General features: G+C 45.6%; 1 protein-coding gene across 3 annotated transcripts in view; it reads right to left on the bottom strand.

Moving 5' to 3' along the window:
- BAK1 (BCL2 antagonist/killer 1) overlaps positions 1 to 19474 on the bottom strand; it is a 275538-nt gene that overhangs the window by 201708 nt on the left and 54356 nt on the right. For all 3 annotated transcript variants that reach the window (XM_040424183.1, XM_040424185.1, XM_040424184.1), the window contains exon 2: positions 417 to 523. In XM_040424183.1, the coding sequence (XP_040280117.1) occupies positions 417 to 471 (55 nt within the window). In that variant the 5' untranslated portion in view covers positions 472 to 523. The remainder of the gene's footprint in view (positions 1 to 416; positions 524 to 19474) is intronic.

Here is a 19474-nt window from a genome sequence, read left to right as displayed (position 1 = left end):
GTTGTTTCTGGATCCACTTCTGGTATACTTCTACTGTAAATGTAGATATGACAATACAGGCAAATATTGAAATGCTTTAAATCTATCACTCATCAGCACAACTTTACAAAGTATATGTTTCACTTTAAATAACAGTTTAGCTTGAAAACAAGGCTGGATTCACATCTGTGCTATAAATTCTGGCAGAGGAACAGACTGCCAGAGTTCATCGTATCTGGCATAGCCGGAAAACACCGTGCACCGTCGGGTCCCCATTCACTATAATGTGATCCAGAGGTAAACTGGCCGATTTCCGGCTATGCCAGCTTTCAGATCACATAGATGTGAACCTGGCCTAACATGTTGCCTGTCTATGTACGGTAAGTGTTTATATTATAACCTACATTATGTTATGCATGTTTTGATTGCTGACTCACCTTCTTCCTCAACTACAGCTACAGTAGTATTATCTTCTCCACCTCCATTTGCCATGACTGATAGATGGAACAAGACCGAGGGAAGGGTTCAATGTACTCCAAGGATCCTGCAATATATAACTCATGTAAGGCACAAAAATGAAAACTGTGGGTGTGACTATAACCCAATTATAAAGAAATAGCTATAAATGAAATACTGTACGGTATTTACAGCAAATGAAGTGTTAATATAAACCAGGCTTATATTACTTTAAAGATAAGCTACACTAATTACTTTATTAAAATTTTAATTTCCTGATATAAATAATTTAAATAACTCTCTATGCATTATGGGGATTCGCTCTGGTAGTTAGGATAAGCCGGCGCAGTACAGAAGCAAAATACAGTCCTGATCAAAAGTTTAAGACCACTTGAAAAATGGCAAAAAATCATATTTAGCGTGGCTGGATCTTAACAAGGTTCCAAGTAGAGCTTCAACATGCAACAAGAAGAAATGGGAGTGAGACAAAAGATTTTTTGAGCATTCAATTTAATGAAAACAACGAATAAACTGAAACAGGCTGTTTTTCAGCTGATCAAAATTTTAGGACCACGTGCCTTTAAAAGGCCAAATCTGTGCAAAGATGTGGATTCATTGTCATTTTCTGTCAGGTAGTCACACGTTGTGATGGCAAAGGCAAAGAAACTCTCCCTTTTTGAACGTGGTCGGGTTGTTGAACTGCATAAGCAGGGTCTCTTACAGCTCGCCATCGCTGCTGAGGTGGGACGCAGTAAGGCTGAGTTCACACGGGCGTTGCGGGAAAATGTGCGAGTGCGTTGCGGGAACACGCGCGATTTTTCCGCGCGAGTGCAAAACATTGTAATGCGTTTTGCACTCGCGTGAGAAAAATCGCGCATGTTTGGTACCCAAACCCGAACTTCTTCACAGAAGTTCTGACTTGGGATCGGTGTTCTGTAGATTGTATTATTTTCCCTTATAACATGGTTATAAGGAAAAATAATAGCATTCTGAATACAGAGTGCATACTAAAATAGCGCTGGAGGGGTTAAAAAAAAAAATATATATATAATTTAACTCACCTTAATCCACTTGATCGCGGAGCCAGCATCTCCTTCTGTCTTCATCTTAGCTGTGTGGAGCAACAGTACCTATGATGACATCACTCCGGTCATCACATGATCCATCACATGATCTTTTACCATGGTGATGGATCATGTGATGACCGGAGTGACGTCACCACAGGTCCTGTTGCTCCACACAGCTAAGATGAAGACAGAAGGAAATGCCGGCTCCGCGATCAAGTGGATTAAGGAGAGTTAAATTATTTTTATTTATTTTTTTAACCCCTTCAGCGCTATTTTAGTATGCATTCTGTATTCAGAATGCTATTTTCCCTTATAACCATGTTATAAGGGAAAATAATAATGATCGGGTCTCCATCCCGATCGTCTCCTAGCAACCGTGCGTGAAAATCGCACCGCATCCGCACTTGCTTGAATATAGAGCATGCTGCGATTTTCACGCATCGCACAAGTGATGCGTGAAAATCACCGCTCATGTGAACAGCCCCATAGAAATGAATGGGTCTGTATTCAGTGCGGGTGCAATGCGTTCACCTCCCCCATTGCACCCGCGCGGAATACTCGCCCGTGTGAACTCAGCTTAAGACAGTCATTTGGAATTTCTTAAATGATCCTGAAGGTTATGGAACAAAAAAGTCAAGTGGAAGACCCCAAAAAATGTCCTCAGCACTGAGCCAGAGGATCCAATTGGCTGTCCGTCAAGACACTGGACGATCCTCGACCCAAATTAAGGCCCTCACTGGTGCTGAGCTGACTGCAGCCCCATAACCATCAGACGGCATCTGAGACTGAAGGGCTTCAAAAACAAAAAACCTCTTCAAAGACCTAGTCTCCTTGAACGCCACAGAACTGCTCGTTTGGACTTTGCAAGAGAGCACCAAACATGGTACATTCAAAGGTGGAAGAAAGTTTTATTCTCTGATGAGAAAAAATTTAACCTTGATGGTCCCGATGATTTCCAATGTTACTGGCATGACAAGCAGATCCCACCTGAGATGTTTTCTATGCGCCACAGTGGAGGGGGAGCCATAATGGTCTGGGGTGCTTTTTCCTTTAGTGGAACAATGGAGCTTCAAGAAGTGCAGGGGCGTCAAACAGCCGCTGGCTATGTCCAGATGTTGCAGAGAGCATTCCTCATGACTGAGGGCCCTCGTCTGTGTGGTAACGACTGGGTTTTTCAACATGACAACGCTACAGTAGAGATGGCCCGAATAGTTCGCCGGCGAATAGTTCCCGGCGAACATAGCTTGTTCGCGTTCGCCGCAGCGGGCGAACATATGCGATGTTCGGTCCGCCCCCTATACATCATCATTGAGTAAACTTTGACCCTCTACCTCACAGTCAGCAGACACATTCCAGCCAATCAACAGCAGATCCTCCCTCCCAGACCCTCCCACCTCCTGGACAGCATCCATTTTAGATTCATTCGGAATCTGCATTCTCAGTGAGAGGAGGGACAGTGCTGCTGCTGCTGATTCAATAGGGAAAGCGTTAGCTAGGGCAGTGTTCTGTGTCCACAGACTCATCTGCTGTAAGGACAGCGTCCTGACAGCACCCCAAAAAGCCCTTTTCAGGGCTCATACATCAGTCTGCTTATATTATATATATATATATATATATATATATATATATATATATATATATATATTGCAGTTGCCTGCCCGTGTGTGAGAGGCTGCAGGCTCAGTCACAGACAGTACTGTGTGCACACCATTCATACAGGGTGTGACAGAAAATACCTCGCAGATAAAAAAAAATTCTATTTAATATTTTTCTGTGATCTAATCACATTTGCAAGCCCATGTGTGTCAGGCCCACACAGACTTTGTGGCCACTGGCTAGGCCTCCACTTATACCGTTACAGGGTGTCACTCACTCACAAATACCTTGCAAATAAAAAAAAAATTCTATTTAATATTTTTCTGTGATCTAATCACATTTGCAAGCCCGTGTGTGTCAGGCCCACACAGACTTTATTGTGGCCACTGGCTAGGCCTCTACTTATACCGTTACAGGGTGTCACTCACTCACAAATACCTTGCAAATAAAAAAAAAATTCTATTTAATATTTTTCTGTGATATAATCACAGTTGCAAGTCAGTGTGTGTCAGGCCCACACAGACTGTACTGTGCCCACTGCCTACCACTTATATAGGGTGGCACAGTACCTTGCATGCATAGTAACACTTATCGAATAAAAAATGACAGGCAGAGGCAGGCAACACCGCAGGGGCCGTCGTGTTCGTGGTGCTGTGATTTCCACTGGCCCTGGAATAATGCCCAGTGTTCAGAGGCCACGTACCCTGAACCCAAAAAATTCGGAGAAAATAGTTGACTGGCTTACACAGGACACCCAATCTTCAACAGCTTCCGATAAGAACCTTGACGCACCATCCTCCTCCAGCTCAGCTTTGGTCACCTGCTCTCAAGTTACCACTCTCCTGCCCGCCGCCACCACCACCACAGCCGCTTCACTTGATCCCTCAGAGGAGTTATTTACACATCTGTTGGATGAAATTAGTGATGCGCAACCATTATTGCCAGAGGATGGAGATAACAGGGATATGTCTCAGTCAGGCAGCATTACACACATGGACGTACAGTGTGATGATGATGATGATGATGTACCCACTGCTGCTTCCTTTGCTGAGGTGTCAGATACAAGTGAAGTGGTTGATGATGACTATGTGTCCGTGGATGCCACGTGGGTGCCTGCTCGAAGAGAAGAAGAACAGGGGGAAAGTTCAGAAGGGGAGACAGAGAGAAGGAGGAGACGAGTTAGAAGCAGGAGGAGGTCGTCGCAAGGAGCTAGTGGCACAGTCAGACAGCATGTATCGGCGCCCGCGGTCAGCCAGACAGCACGCCAATCAACACATGCTGTTGCCACCACCAGAATGCAGTCATTGCAAAGCTCAGCAGTGTGGCATTTTTTTTGTGTGTCTGCCTCTGACAACAGCGATGCCATTTGCAACCTGTGCCAAAAGAAACTGAGTCGTGGGAAATCCAACACCCACCTAGGTACAACTGCTTTGCGAAGGCATATGATCGCACATCACAAACGCCTATGGGATCAACACATGATGACGAGTAGAAGCAGCACACAAGCTCAAAGCCACCATCCTCCTCCTGGTCCAGCATCTTCAGCCACGTCAACCACTGCTGTCCTCCTTGCCCCCTCTCAACCACCCGCCACTCCACCTCTCACCTTCAGCAGTTCCATCTCATCTGCCCACAGTCAGGTGTCTGTAAAGGAAATGTTTGAGCGTAGGAAGGCAATGTCACAGAGTCACCCCCTTTCCCGGCGTCTGACAGCTGGCTTTACGGAACTCTTAGCCCACCAGCTTTTACCATACCAGCTGGTGGAGTCTGAGGCCTTCAAAAAATTTGTCGCTATTGGGACACCGCAGTGGAAGGTACCCGGACGATTTTTTTTTTCAAAAAAGGCAATCCCAAACCTCTACTCAGTGATTGAAAAGGAAGTCATGGCATCTCTGGCATACAGTGTTGGGGCAAGGGTCCATCTGACCACTGATACCTGGTCTGCAAAGCACGGTCAGGGCAGGTATATCACCTACACTGCGCATTGGGTCAACCTGCTGACGGCTGACAAGCATGGAATGCGTGGCTCTGCAGCGGAGTTGGTGACACCACCACGACTTGCAGGCAGGCCTACTGCCACCTCCTCTACTCCTCCTACTCCATCCATAACCTCCTTGGCTGAGTCCTCTTCTGCTGCGGTGTCTGGCTGCACATTAACTGAATCCCCCCAGCTCCCCAGGGGCTATTCCACATCCCGGATACGACAGTGTCACGCTGTCTTGGGATTGACTTGCCTGAAAGCAGAGAGCCACACCGGACCAGCACACCTGTCCGCCCAGAACGCACAGGTGGATCAGTGGCTGACCCCGCACCAACTGGAGATCGGCAAAGTGGTGTGTGACAATGGAAGCAATTTGTTGGCGGCATTGAATTTGGGCAAGTTGTCACATGTGCCGTGCATGGCACATGTGTTGAATCTCATCGTACAACGCTTTGTGGCTAAGTACCCAGGCTTACAGGACGTCCTCAAGCAGGCCAGGAAGGTGTGTGGCCATTTCAGGCAATCCTACACGGCCATGGCGCACTTTTCAGACATTCAGCGCCAAAACAACATGCCAGTGAGGCGCTTGATTTGCGACAGCCCGACATGTTGGAATTCAACACTCCTAATGTTCGACCGCCTGCTCCAACAAGAAAAAGCCGTCAATGAGTATTTGTATGACCGGGGTGCTAGGACAGCCTCTGCGGAGCTGGGAATTTTTTTGCCACATTACTGGACGCTCATGCGCAATGCCTGTAGGCTCATGCGTCCTTTTGAGGAGGTGACAAACCTAGTCAGTCGCACCGAAGGCACCATCAGCGACCTCATCCCATTTGTTTTCTTCCTGGAGCGTGCCCTGCGAAGAATGCTGGATCAGGCTGTAAATGAGCGTGAAGAGGAAGAGGAAGAGTTGTGGTCACCATCACCACCAGAAACAGCCTTGTCATCATCGCTTGCCGGACCTGCAGCAACGCTGCAAGAAGAGTATGAGGAAGAGGAGTCAGAGGAGGAATGTGGCTTTGAGGAGGAGGAAGACCAACCACAGCAGGCATCCCAGGGTGCTCGTTGTTGTCACCTATCTAGGACCCATGGTGTTGTACGTGGCTGGGGTGAAGAACAGACCGTCAATGACATCAGTGAGGACGAGGAACGGGAAATGAGTAGCTCGGCATCCAACCTTGTGCAAATGGGGTCTTTCATGCTGTCATGTCTGTTGAGGGACCCTCGTATAAAAAGGATGAAGGAGAATGACCTGTACTGGGTGGCCACGCTACTAGACCCCCGATATAAGCAGAAAGTGGAGGAAATGTTACCAACTTACCGAAAGTCAGAAAGGATGCAGCAGTTCAAAACAAAACTAAAAAATATGCTTTACACAGCTTATAAGGGGGATGTCACAGCACAACGGAAATCTAACAGGGGAAGAGATGAAAGTAATCCTCCTCCTACCACGACCACGGCGGCAAGGACAGGACGCTTTACAGATGTGTTGTTGATGGAGGACATGCAGAGCTTTTTCAGTCCTACACATCTCCACAGCCCTTCGGGATCCAGCCTTAGGAAACGACTCGATCGACAGGTAGCAGACTACCCCTCGCCTTAACTGCAGATATCGACACTCTGAGGAGCGATGAACCCCTTGACTACTGGGTGTGCCGGCTTGACCTGTGGCCTGAGCTATCCCAGTTTGCGATAGAACTTCTGGCCTGCCCCGCTTCAAGTGTCCTGTCAGAAAGGACCTTCAGTGCAGTAGGAGGCATTGTCACTGACAAAAGAAGTCGCCTTGGTCAAAAAAGTGTTGATTACCTCACCTTCATTAAGATGAATGAGGCATGGATCCCGAAGGGAATGACAGTGGGGGATACGTTTGACTAACAAAAGGCCTGATGACATGCCTTGGCCTCAAAATGGTCCCCACGCTGCTGTATTTAATATCTGCATACCGGATGACTTTCGTGAATTCTCCGCCACCAACTAGGGTTCAAGCAGCAATGTTTTAGTCACCTTTCTGCCTTGAAAACATAAATTTTTCCGGCCGCTGCTACAACAGCGGCTGCAACAATAACATTATTTTTCAGGCATGTGTACATGCCTAATTTTTCTGGCCTCTGGTGCTGCACTGTGGCTGCAAAAACAAAACAAAAAAAGGCACATACAAGTGTCAATTCCCCTTCATGATCGTTACCTTGTTGTGGTGAAGGGGCTTGCGTATCACAATGAAGCGATCATCACCTCTATGAGTGTGTTGGCAATGTTGCCACACCCCAGATGATAAGGCCGTTGCTTCATTATGATCAGACCAAAAGCGATCGGCTGGATAATTCTTCATAGAAAAAACAAATACATTTTTTACATTTTTTTAAGTTGTATGGGTGGGTTTTTAATACATAAAATAAAAAAATCATAATAAAGTCTCTTAATAGTTTATTAGAAATAATGCAGACAATTTAAAAAATCCCCATCAATTCCAATACAAAGCAAGTACAAAAGCTCAAAACTAAATTATTCCAGGATGTCGTAATGGTTTGTTAATTCGACAATGGTTAATCAATTCGATACACGTCCCCGGATAGAGGACGTAACAGGGATTAAACTGATAGGAATAGTACTAGTTAAGACACCACTCATATAGGGTGTCACAGCGCATTGCTCCGTGCACGCGCAGTGCCCCAACTTGGGAGTAAGAGGACCGACCAAGCTGCTTTTTCCATCTCCCGGTTCCTAAAATCAATTCAGTTTGGTGTATCAGAGTTTGGTCTGTCACTGTGAAGGCAGTCGAAGGTACCCGGCCTAAATTTTTTTTCACAAAAGGCAATCCCACCCTGATATGGGACTTAACAGGGATTAAACTGATGAGAATAGTACTACAGAAAATAGCACTCATATCGGGTGTGACAGTAAATTGCACGGCGCAGACGAAGTGACCGTGGCATGGATTCAAACAAAGGGGAGGGAGCCAGCGTTTTTTTAACCATCTCCCCGTTCGAAAAATCTATTTAATAAATGTACCCCAGATTGGGGACGTAACAGGGATTAAACTGATGAGAAGAGAGAACTACAGAAAATACTACTCATATCGGGTGTGACAGTAAATTGCACGGCGCAGACGCAGTGACCGTGGATTCAAACAAAGGGGAGGGAGCCAGCGTTTTTTTAACCATCTCCCCGTTCGAAAAATCAATTCAATTCACCTTTCTGGGACCCTTGGTGTTGTACGTGGCTGGGTGGAGGAAGAAACCTTCAAGGACATGGCTAGCTTGGTATCCAACCTTGTACAAATGGGGAGTTTGCAGTTGGGTAAATGGACTGTTTGCGGTGCATTAAAAGGGGATTTGGTCTGTCAATGTCTGTGAAGCGGGCGTAACCTTTACACTACCTGATCGATACAACATGATACCTGATCGTATACACACACTGGATGTTTTAAACCACGTTGTTAAAAAAAAAAATTGGATTGTTAGGTGATTTATACCCTTTATGGATTAAAATCCAACTCTGCGTCAACTATGTAATTTTCCATGAGAGTTTTGCCATGGAACCCCCTCCGGCATGTCACAGTCAAGGTGTTAGTCCCCTTGAAACTATTTTTCCATCACTACTGTGGCTAGAAAGAGTCCCTGTGAGTTTTAAAATTCGCCTGCCTATTGAAGTCTATGGCGGTTCGCCCATTTGCAGAAATTCGCGTTCGCGAACACAAAATTTTATGTTCGCGACATCTCTACGCTACAGTACACAATGCCCGCAGGACAAGGGACTTCTTCCAGGAGAATAACATCACTCTTTTGGCCCATCCTGCGTGTTCCCCTGATCTAAATCAAATTGAGAACCTTTGGGGATGGATGGAAAGAGAAGTTTACAAAAATGGACAACAGTTCCAGACAGTAGATGGCCTTCGTGTGGCCGTCTTCACCACTTGGAGAAATGTTCCCACTCACCTCATGGAAACGCTTGCATCAAGCATGCCGAAACGAATTTTGGAAGTGATAAACAATAACGGCGGAGCTACTCATTACTGAGTTCATGTTTGGAAGTTGGATTTCTCTTTCGGGGGGGGTTTATTTATTTTTTTTGGAGGTGTGGTCCTAAAATTTTGATCAGCTGAAAAACAGCCTGTTTCAGTTTATTCGTTGTTTTCATTAAATTAAAGGCTCAAAAAATGTTTTGTCTCACTCCCATTTCTTCTTGTTGCATGTTGAAGCTCTACTTGGAACCTTGTTAAGATCCAGCCACACTAAATATGATTTTTTGCCATTTTTCAAGTGGTCTTAAACTTTTGATCAGGACTGTACAAGTTTGTAATTCAAACTTCAGTGTTTATTCACACATGGTGCCAAAAACAAAACATCACTTTTGCAGTGTTGGTGTTACTTCACACCAAATGGCAAGTTAATATAACAAAAAGTCACCTTGGTGGCAGTTCTGCCTCAGAAAGTCCAAATACAGGCTTTAGGAGGCTTGTTCCCCTAACACATGGGTCTCAGCCCTCTAGCCCAGCACAGGCCTCAGATCCCAGCACACAGACATGGCTTCTGAGCCCAGCTGCCTATTTAAGAACAGCCAGGGGCTTCCAAAACCCAGACCGGCACTTAAAATCCGGTCCGGTATTTGACCTCACCTGGCTGAAAATCAGCCCAGCAGCACATGCTGGGAGGAAAATACCTGTTTTCCCAGACCAAACCTCTCACTGTGTCACAGCATGCAGGAGTAATTTGGACAATAAGGCTATATGCACAGAGCAGTGCAATTTATACTGCTTTTCCCCAGTGGAATTTCGCCGTTTTTTCACACCAGATTTTGGCACAACTTTGCACCAGATCTTACCTTTGCATTGTAAAGGTTGAAATCTGCACTGAAAATCCACAACCCACATCTATTTAGCTGGTATGGTATTATGCTGTGGATTTGCTTATGAAAATCTAATCAGAAAATCAGCATGTAATATGCATTGTATGAATGTAGCCCAAAGGGCTTTGTGGAAATGAAATCCCCTACTGTTTTATTGGCAGAATATATGTTCCTTTTATTGTAGCCTGGATTATGTGAACTGACTGTACATAGAACCTGAAAAGTGAAAATAATATACTAATCAATTATTAGTGTTATTGTCTAATTAATTTTATATATAATATCTGAATTAAGTTTCTATGTTCATTTTCTGACTTTATGGGTTTCCTCCCACACAGCTAAAAAATAGTGGGACAAATTTTTAGTACTGGCTAAGCTTTAGTCAGTCTAATGATGAACCAGATTGAACAGTGATAAATCTGGTGCACCTTTCCACTGTCTAGTCTAAATTTATACCACCTATTATTTGGCTTACTTTATGGCAGAAGTTTCTGCCGAACTGCCAACCACACTCACCTTCCATCAACAAATACCACATTGTCTTACACGGTGGTAAGTACCGGTATCTAAAACCCTTAATAACTGTGGTGTAAGCATCTGTGCCAGAATTCTGGAACAGTTGCAACAATAAATCTGCCCCACAGTTATTTGTCTTCCTATGAATAGGACCCAAAACATTTGTGTTTGAAATAAAGGTAATTCAATTTTGAGCCCCAATGGGGAGAGGGGCTGTTTTTGGCGTTCACAAACATTACTGAAGAATACAGTAGGTTTGCTTTATAAGCAGCAAAATATAAGCCCTTTGACTGGTAGATAGGGTAAGCAGGTGCAGTACAGACGCAAAATACAAGATCTTAACTCAAAACGTTAGTGTTTATTCACACCTGAGGCAATTGCACAAAACAGCACGTAACTTTGCAGTCTTGGTGTTAATTCACACACAATGAAAAAGTTCATATAACACAAGTCACCTTGCTGGAAGTTCTGTCTCCAGTAGTCCACAGCAGGCTTTAGAGGGCCTGTTTTCCCAGCGTGCGGCTCTCAGCCATCCAGCACAGCAAAAAGCCTCAGATCCCAAAAACAGAGACATCTCTGCTGAGCCCAGCTGCCCATTTAAGGACAGACTGATGCTGCCAAAACCCGGACCGGCACTTTAACTCTGGTCCTGTCTTTGACCTCACCTGGCTGGAAATCAACCCAGCGGCACATGCTGGGAGGAAAATGCCTGCTTTGCCAGACACAACCCCTCACTGTGTCACATACCCCGCTTTGTTCGACCCTGAGGGTGTGGATACACGCCAGACAATGCACCCGGGACAGGGCGTCCGCGTTTTCCTGCAACCGGCCTGCTCTGTGTTCTACCGAGAACCTAAAGTTCTGCAGAGATTCAATTTTGAGCCCCAATGGGGAGAGGGGCTGTTTTTGGCGTTCACAAACATTACTGAAGAATACAGTAGGTTTGCTTTATAAGCAGCAAAATATAAGCCCTTTGACTGCATAGCTATTTTAGGCAAAGAAACACTTTTTTGCTTTATGAATTTTTATTGGGGGGGGGGGGGGAGTGGGGCACTTCAACAGTTTTTTTTTCTCAGTTTTCTATTTTGGTTTTTGAGGTTATGGCATTCACCATAAGCTATAAATTATAAATGGCATATTGATTTTTGGGTCAGTAAGACTATGGTTACTCCATGTGTACACTGACGAGCAAATGGGTAACAATGTGTTTAACTTTTGACTTTCAGGCTCCATCTTTGACCATCCACTACAGCTTCCAACAAGAGACTACCATCATTTTATAGACAATCATCTTGGCTATCTCATACATAAATTGGACTTGCAACTATTTAGCATACAATTAGTTATGCAGATTCTTGTCATGCTCAATGTTACTATTTTGCTCCTAAAATTCTATATTTAAATTTTTATTATTTTGTAAATCCACCTTTCGCTTTCAACATTGCCTGAATCCTTTTGGGCATGCTCTTGATCAGATTCAAACATGTCTCTACTGAAATCTGTTCCCAGGTCTCTTCTGTTGTAAAATTATTTTTATTGTTTTAGGTCATATACAAAACGGTTAAGTCATAACATGCATACACATTATTCTTTTTTGACATTAACATCGTTTTTGGAAATAATTCTGTGAAGTATCCAGTTGTATCAGCAACATATATTTTCACAGGACTGTATAAAATTATGCAACAGACCAAAAGTGCAATACAATTACACAAAACATTAACAAAATAATGGAATTTTAAGGGAGTAGGGGGAAAGGAGGTGGGAAAGGGCGGGAGGGATTGAGAAAACAGGTCTTCTGGAAATCGGGATGGTCTTAGGGTAAATTTCAGTTATAGGCAGAATATTGTGACAGTGTATTGTGGCAAGTATCACATTGTATGAAACCAACCATTCTCATGGGTTAGGGGCCTTGAGTAAAAATAATGTAAGGGGGAATCTATTTCGTAGGTAGTTCATACCACAGACCTGAGACCTTCATCACTAGAAAGCTCCCAGCCACTTTAGGCGACAGAGAATTTCCTGTATTTACTCCAAGGTCCCCAAATCTCTTCAAATCTACTAATGGTTCTAGAATCCCAATGGGCTATCTGTTCAAATCGGTGTATTTGATCACACTCCTGTATGCATTGTGGTTTTGTAGGAGGATCAATAGATTTCCAATTAACCGCAATCAATAATCTAGCAGCTGCAATCAGAGTATTACAGAGGGAACGAGTGTGTCTTGAGTACTGGATATCGCTGAATATCCCGAAAAGGCACAGTTTCGGGGATGCTGTAATTGAAGACCCACTAAGGTCTGAAATAGTTTTACATACAAGTTCCCAATAGGGTTTTATTTTGGAGCAGGACCACCATATATGATCATGAGTGCCCTCTTCTACTTGACACCTCCAACACTTTGGAGTACAATCTGGGAACATGCGGCTGAGACGGTATGGTGTGTAGTACCACTGCGATAGTACCTTGTAGCTGTTTTTCTGTAGTTTAGCACAGCTGGACACCCTGGATGGATTCAATAAAGCTCTTTTGACTTCATTGGGGGAAAAGGTGATTTTTAGGTCTTTTTCCCAACGCTTAATACAAGGTAGGTTGTCAAACCTTGTCAGAGATAATAGATGGTTGTATAGCTGTGATATTTTACCTTTTGGTTCCTTGACTTGTAAAGCTAGTTTTTCAAAGTGAGTGTGTTCTGAGGAGTCGGGAATGCTTACGAGTAGTTGTTTCATAAACTGAGTAAAATGCATCAGATAAAAGGTTGACAGGCTAGCTAGTAGAGGGTGAACTTTTAGTGTCTCAAGTGTCGGGACATCATTGTCCGGGCATAGGTCAAGGGCTGGAGAAGAGATAGTTTTGACCCTATCTGGGAGAGTTTCCTGAAAGTGTATTGTGGAATTAAATAACACATCTTTTATTTGCAACAACGTTTGGTAGTTCGGAGTTAGTTGTGTCATCCAATTAGAATCCCTCCAGACACGTAATGTGTAGCCTGTGATAGGGCTTTGGGAACGTAATGCTTTATTCATATGATGACGGTCTAGAAAAAGCAGGGATCGGATTGGCAGAGGAGATATGCTGTTGTCAACTACTATGTCTAGTCTATTGCCAACTGGTCTCAGCCAGTCCAATCCCAGGTCTCTTCTACATGTTGGTGCATACTGGTCAACTCACTTGGGTACGAATACCGCTTTTTCTTCAACTGTACTCACAAGTGTTCGATTGGGTTGAGGTCTGGGGACAGTGGGGGCCAATCCAGCACCTCTACTTCATTGTCATTGAACCATTTCTTTGCTCGAGGTATGCTTCGGGTCGTTGTCCTGCTGGAACTCTACGTCATCCTTTTCATACTGTGGGGTTTCGCTCTGGTAGATAGGGTAAGCAGGTGCAGTACAGATGCAAAATACAAGATCTTAACTCAAAACGTTAGTGTTTATTCACACCTGAGGCAATTGCACAAAACAGCACGTAACTTTGCAGTCTTGGTGTTAATTCACACACAATGAAAAAGTTCATATAACACAAGTCACCTTGCTGGAAGTTCTGTCTCCAGTAGTCCACAGCAGGCTTTAGAGGGCCTGTTTTCCCAGCGTGCGGCTCTCAGCCCTCCAGCACAGCAAAAAGCCTCAGATCCCAAAAACAGAGACATCTCTGCTGAGCCCAGCTGCCTATTTAAGGACAGACTGATGCTGCCAAAACCCGGACCGGCACTTTAACTCTGGTCCTGTCTTTGACCTCACCTGGCTGGAAATCAGCCCAGCGGCACATGCTGGGAGGAAAATGCCTGCTTTGCCAGACACAACCCCTCACTGTGTCACATACCCCGCTTTGTTCGACCCTGAGGGTGTGGATACACGCCAGACAATTCACCCGGGACAGGGCGTCCGCATTTTCCTGCAACCGGCCTGCTCTGTGTTCTACCGAGAACCTAAAGTTCTGCAGAGACAAAACCATCTGGTGACCCGGGCATTCCTTTCTTTGGCCTGGCTCATCCACTTGAGAGGAGAGTTGTCTGTCAACAGGCGGAACTTTATCCCCAACAAATAGTAGCGGAGAGACTTGAGTGCCCAATTGATAGCCAGGCACTCTTTCTTCACTATACTGGTTTCGGCTGTGGTGAGCTTGCGGCTTAGGAAGACAATGGGATGCTCTCTTCCGCCCGATCATCCCAGCGAACGATCACTGATTTTCGTCCCTTCAAGAGCCCTGTCAAGGGCATGTCTAGAGTAGCAAAGTGGGGAACAAACCTCATGTAATAGCCCACCATTCCCAGGAATGACTATTTGCCTAGTGGCGACAGGTCGGGGCCAATTCCGTATAGCCTTTATTTTGTTCACTTGGGGTTTGATGACTGCGCCCAATGACATAGCCCAGGTACTTAGTCCCTTCTAACTCTATCGCACATTTTTTTGGGTTAGCGGTTAGGCCAGCTTTCCGAAGGGAGTCCACTACAGCCTACACTTTGGGTAGGCGACTTTCCCAGTCAGTAGTGTGGATGACAATATCGTCCAGGTAAGCCGAAGTGTACCAACGATGTGGACGAAGCACAATGTCCATTAGTCGCTGAAAAGTGGTGGGGGCACCATGCAGACCAAAGGGTAAGACCTTATATTGATACAGCCCCTCAGGCGTGATGAAGGCAGTTTTCTCTTTGGCAGCCACCATTAAGGGCACCTGCCAGTACCCTTTCATGAGGTCCAAAACAGAAAAATACCAGGCATTTCCTAACCTCTCGATGAGCTCATCCACACGGGGCATGGGATACGAATCGAATTTGGAAACCTCGTTAAGTTTACGAAAGTCGTTACAAAACCGCAACATCCCGTCCAGCTTGGGTATCAATACTATAGGACTGGCCCACTCACTTTTTGACTCCTCAATGATGTCTAGCTGCAACATTATCTGCACCTCCTTCGATATGGCTTGTCGCTCAGTGACAATGTCATGCTGGATTATGGAAGTGCGTCCAGGGAGGTCCGAGAACACATCCGTGTTCCGACTAACGAATTCCCTGGCCTCCTAAGTCTGTTTAGAGGAGAGGAGGTCAGCAATTTTTACTGTGGCAGTCGCCTCTCTTGCATCAGACAGAGGGGCTGGTACCTCTTCTCCTAGAAAACACGGCCGCGGGCTGTCTTCTGTACAGGTTTCCCCATCTTTCCACGGGTTGAGTAAATTCACATGGTAAACCTGCTCCGGTTTTCGCCGCCCTGGCTGGTGTACCTTGTAGTTTACATCTCCAATTTTCTCGAGTACCTCGTAGGGCTTCTGCCACCTAGCCAGGAACTTACTGTCCACGGTCGTTCCCGAGAACCAAAACCCAATCACTCGGGTTAAAGATCCGGACCCGAGCCTGCCGATTATAGACCCGACTCTGGGCTCGCTGAGCTGCCACCATATGCTCCCTAACAAGAGGCAACACTGTCTCTATCCGATCTTGCATCTAGGTAACGTACTCAATGGACACTTTTATGTGGAGTGGGTTGTTGTTCCCACGCCTCTTTGGCCACGTCCAAGAGACCGCGAGGGTGTCTGCCATATAGCAGTTCGAAGGGTGAGAACCCAGTAGAGGCCTGGGGTACCTCTCACATTGCGAACATGAGATAGGACAGAAGAAGGTCCCAGTCCTTCCCATCTTTAGACACTACCTATTTCAACATATTTTTTAATGTATGGTTAAACCTTTCTACCAGACCGTCCGTTTGCGGATGGTAAACGGATGTCGGTAGTTGTTTTATGTGCAGCAACTTAGAGTTCCCTCATCACCTTGAACATAAAAGGGTTCCCTTGGTCGGTCATAACCTCCTTAAGTAGTCCTACTAGGGAAAACATCTCCATTAACTCCTTAGCTATGAGTTTGGCCGAGGTATGTCGCAGTGGCACCGCCTCCGGGTACCGAGTGGCGTAGTCTAGAATGACTAAGTTGTGTTGATGCTCTCTGGCGGACTTCGGTACTGGGCCTATGAGGTCCATAGCTACTCGGTCAAACGGTACTTTGATAAAATCGGGAGAGGTACGTACTAGGGGACTACAGAAATGTGGCTGGGGACTAGTTATCTGTCAGGTCGGGCAAGACTTACAAAACTCTTCCACTTCTTTGAATATGCTGGGCTAGTAAAACTGCTGTAGAATGCGATCCTCAGTTTTCTGCGGCCCCAGGTGACCCCCGAGAACGTGTTGGTGGGCTAGATCTAACACAAGCTTGCGATAGGGTAAATTACTCTTACCGGTAATTGGATTTTCCAATAGCCTCCACAACGGCATTCACAGGAGGGTGTCCCCGCCTCCAGGACAGGAAACAACGAGGAAGCACAGGATTTAAGGAGCCTCCTCCCCTTACCTTACCAGTCAATAAAAGAGGACACAGAAGTGATGCAGAAAAAATTATATATTATAGTAAACAAATTACATCATTCGTCTACATTCAAATTTTGGGAGGGAAACCAGTGCCGTTGTGGAGGCTATTGGAAAATCCAATTACCGGTAAGAGTAATTTACCCTTTTCCCCGGCGCCTCCACAACGGCATTCACAGGAGGACTAACAGAGTAATCAAATATCAGGGGGGGGCTATAGCAGATAGAACTTTACGACCAAAGGACAAGTCCTGATCCTTTACTACATCTAGCTTATAGTGCCTGAAAAAAGTCATAGGGTTGGCCCATGTGGCGGCCCTGCAGATTTGTTCCAGAGGGACTGCTTTCGTCTCTGCCCAGGATGAGGCCACTGCCCTTGTAGAATGAGCCTTCAATACCTCTGGTGGCTGACAGTTCTTGATAACGTAGGCAGAGGATATTATGTTCCTAATCCATCTAGCTATGGTTGACTTGCTAGCCGCTTGCCCCTTATTAGGGCCCTGAAATTGCAGAAAGAGGCGGTCCGATTTTCTTAGCGGCTTAGTGGCTTGTAGGTAAGAAAGGACTGACCTCCTGACGTCCAGATTGTGAAGAGTCCCCTCCGAGTCAGTAGATGGAGACTGAAAAAACGAAGGTAGGGAGACTTCCTGTTCCCGATGAAATCTGGATACCACCTTTGGGAGAAAGGCAGGACAGTGCCTGAGGATTATACGATCATCCAGAATTGTAAGATAGGGAGGCTTGCATGAGAATGCTTGAATTTCCCCAACCCTTCTGGCAGAGGTTATGGCAACTAGAAAAACAGTCTTCATGGTGAGGAGCTTTAGAGGTATATTATCAATTGGCTCAAACGGAGGAGTAGTGAGAACAGACAGAACTAGGCCCAAGTCCCAGGGAGGAACCACCGGACGGGGGGAGAAGGAAGCTCTTACCGCCCCCTTTAAAAAACGTTTGACCAGAGGGGAATCTGACAGTTTTATGTCCAAGAAGGCACTGAGCGCGGAGATCTGTACTTTCAGAGTTGACGGGCGGAGGCCTTTTTCCAACCCAGCTTGCAGGAACTGGAGGACCTGAGGAACATCAGGAAAATCCACACTTCCTAAAAAGGACAAGAAGGCATTCCATGTTCTCAAGTAGATCCGGGAAGTTATGGGTTTCCTGCTTTTTAGCATCGTGGAAATGACCGCATCTGACAGACCTTTCTGTTTTAGCAGGAGGCGTTCAGATTCCAGGCCGTCAAACTGAGTTGTTTTACACTGGGATGATCTATTGGTCCCTGGTGGAGTAGGTCTGGGTTTGACGGCAGTGTCCAATAAACTCTGGCAGATAGTTTGAGCAGGAGTGGAAACCAAGCCCTTCTTGGCCAGAAGGGGGCCACCATAATTACATGGACCCTCTCTTCCTGAGTTTTTACCAGGACTCTTGAAATGAGATTGAATGGAGGGAAGGCATAAAGGAGCTGTTTTGGCCACGGCCGGGAGAGGGCGTCTAGCCATACCGGATGATCTTTTTGCGAGAGGGAACAGAATTTTGTGACCTGCCTGTTGCGTTTGGTGGCAAACAGATCTAACACTGGGGTCCCCCACATCTGGCAGATCTGGCTGAAAACGTGGTGATTTAGGGACCATTCGGTTTCTCTTATTAGATGTCGACTGAGATAATCGGCCACCACGTTTTTTTCCCCCTTGATATGTACTGCCGAAAGGGACAGAAGGTTTCTTTCTGCCCAACAGAAAATGCTTTTTGATACTTCCGCCAGTGAGCGACTTCTGGTTCCCCCTTGTTTGTTTACGTACGCCACAACTGTAGTGTTGTCCGTTAATATTTTTACGTGCTCTGGGGAGGCTGTTTTGAAAAGGGAAAGGAGAACTCTGTGGACAGCTGACAGTTCTTTTAAATTTGAGGAGGCGTCCTGCATGGTTTTTTCCCAGCATCCCTGAACTACTGATCCTGAGGAATGACCTCCCCACCCTGAGTTGCTGGCGTCTGTTGTAATGACCCTGACATCTTTTGGGCGCCAGTGAACCCCTACGCTCAGGTTTCCCTTTATCCTCCACCAAGATAGTGACTGTTTTACCTGTCTGGGAACGTGAATCTTTCTGTCTAGAGACGAGTTTTTTCGGTCCCATGAGGATAGGAGAAAGGCCTGAAGGGGTCTTGTGTGACTTTGGGCCCACCTTACTGACGGGATTGCGGCTGTTAGCAGCCCCAGTACAGACATGACGTCTCTTATCGAGGACCGATCCCTGCTGGAAAAAAGAGACACTGTTTGGATTAAGTGAGATTGTTTGTCCTGAGGAAGGAAAGACATTAGATGCCTTGAGTCCAACAGAACCCCTAAAAATACCTTTTCCTGATTGGGGACAAGGTCTGATTTTTTTGGATTTATTATCCACCCTAGATATGTAAGACAGTCCTGGATTTGCTTGAGGCGTGATAATAGAAGTTGGCGCGACTCCGCAAACACCAGAAAGTCGTCCAGATATGGAACGATCTGTATCCCCTGAAGGTGAAGAAATTTTGTGACCTCTGCCATTATTTTTGAAAAAACTCTGGGAGCAGAGGATAGGCCGAAAGGAAGGGCTGTGAACTGAAAATGGGATAGCTTTCTTTGATAATAAATTGCAATCCTTAGAAAACACTGATGCCTGTGGTATATTGGAACGTGGTAATACGCGTCCTGAAG

Source organism: Bufo bufo, chromosome 3 (genome assembly GCF_905171765.1).
Source record: "Bufo bufo chromosome 3, aBufBuf1.1, whole genome shotgun sequence".
Taxonomy (NCBI): Eukaryota; Metazoa; Chordata; class Amphibia; order Anura; family Bufonidae; genus Bufo; species Bufo bufo.
The sequence above is the reverse complement of the archived record's forward strand: the minus strand, read 5'-3'. Positions and strand labels throughout refer to the sequence as shown.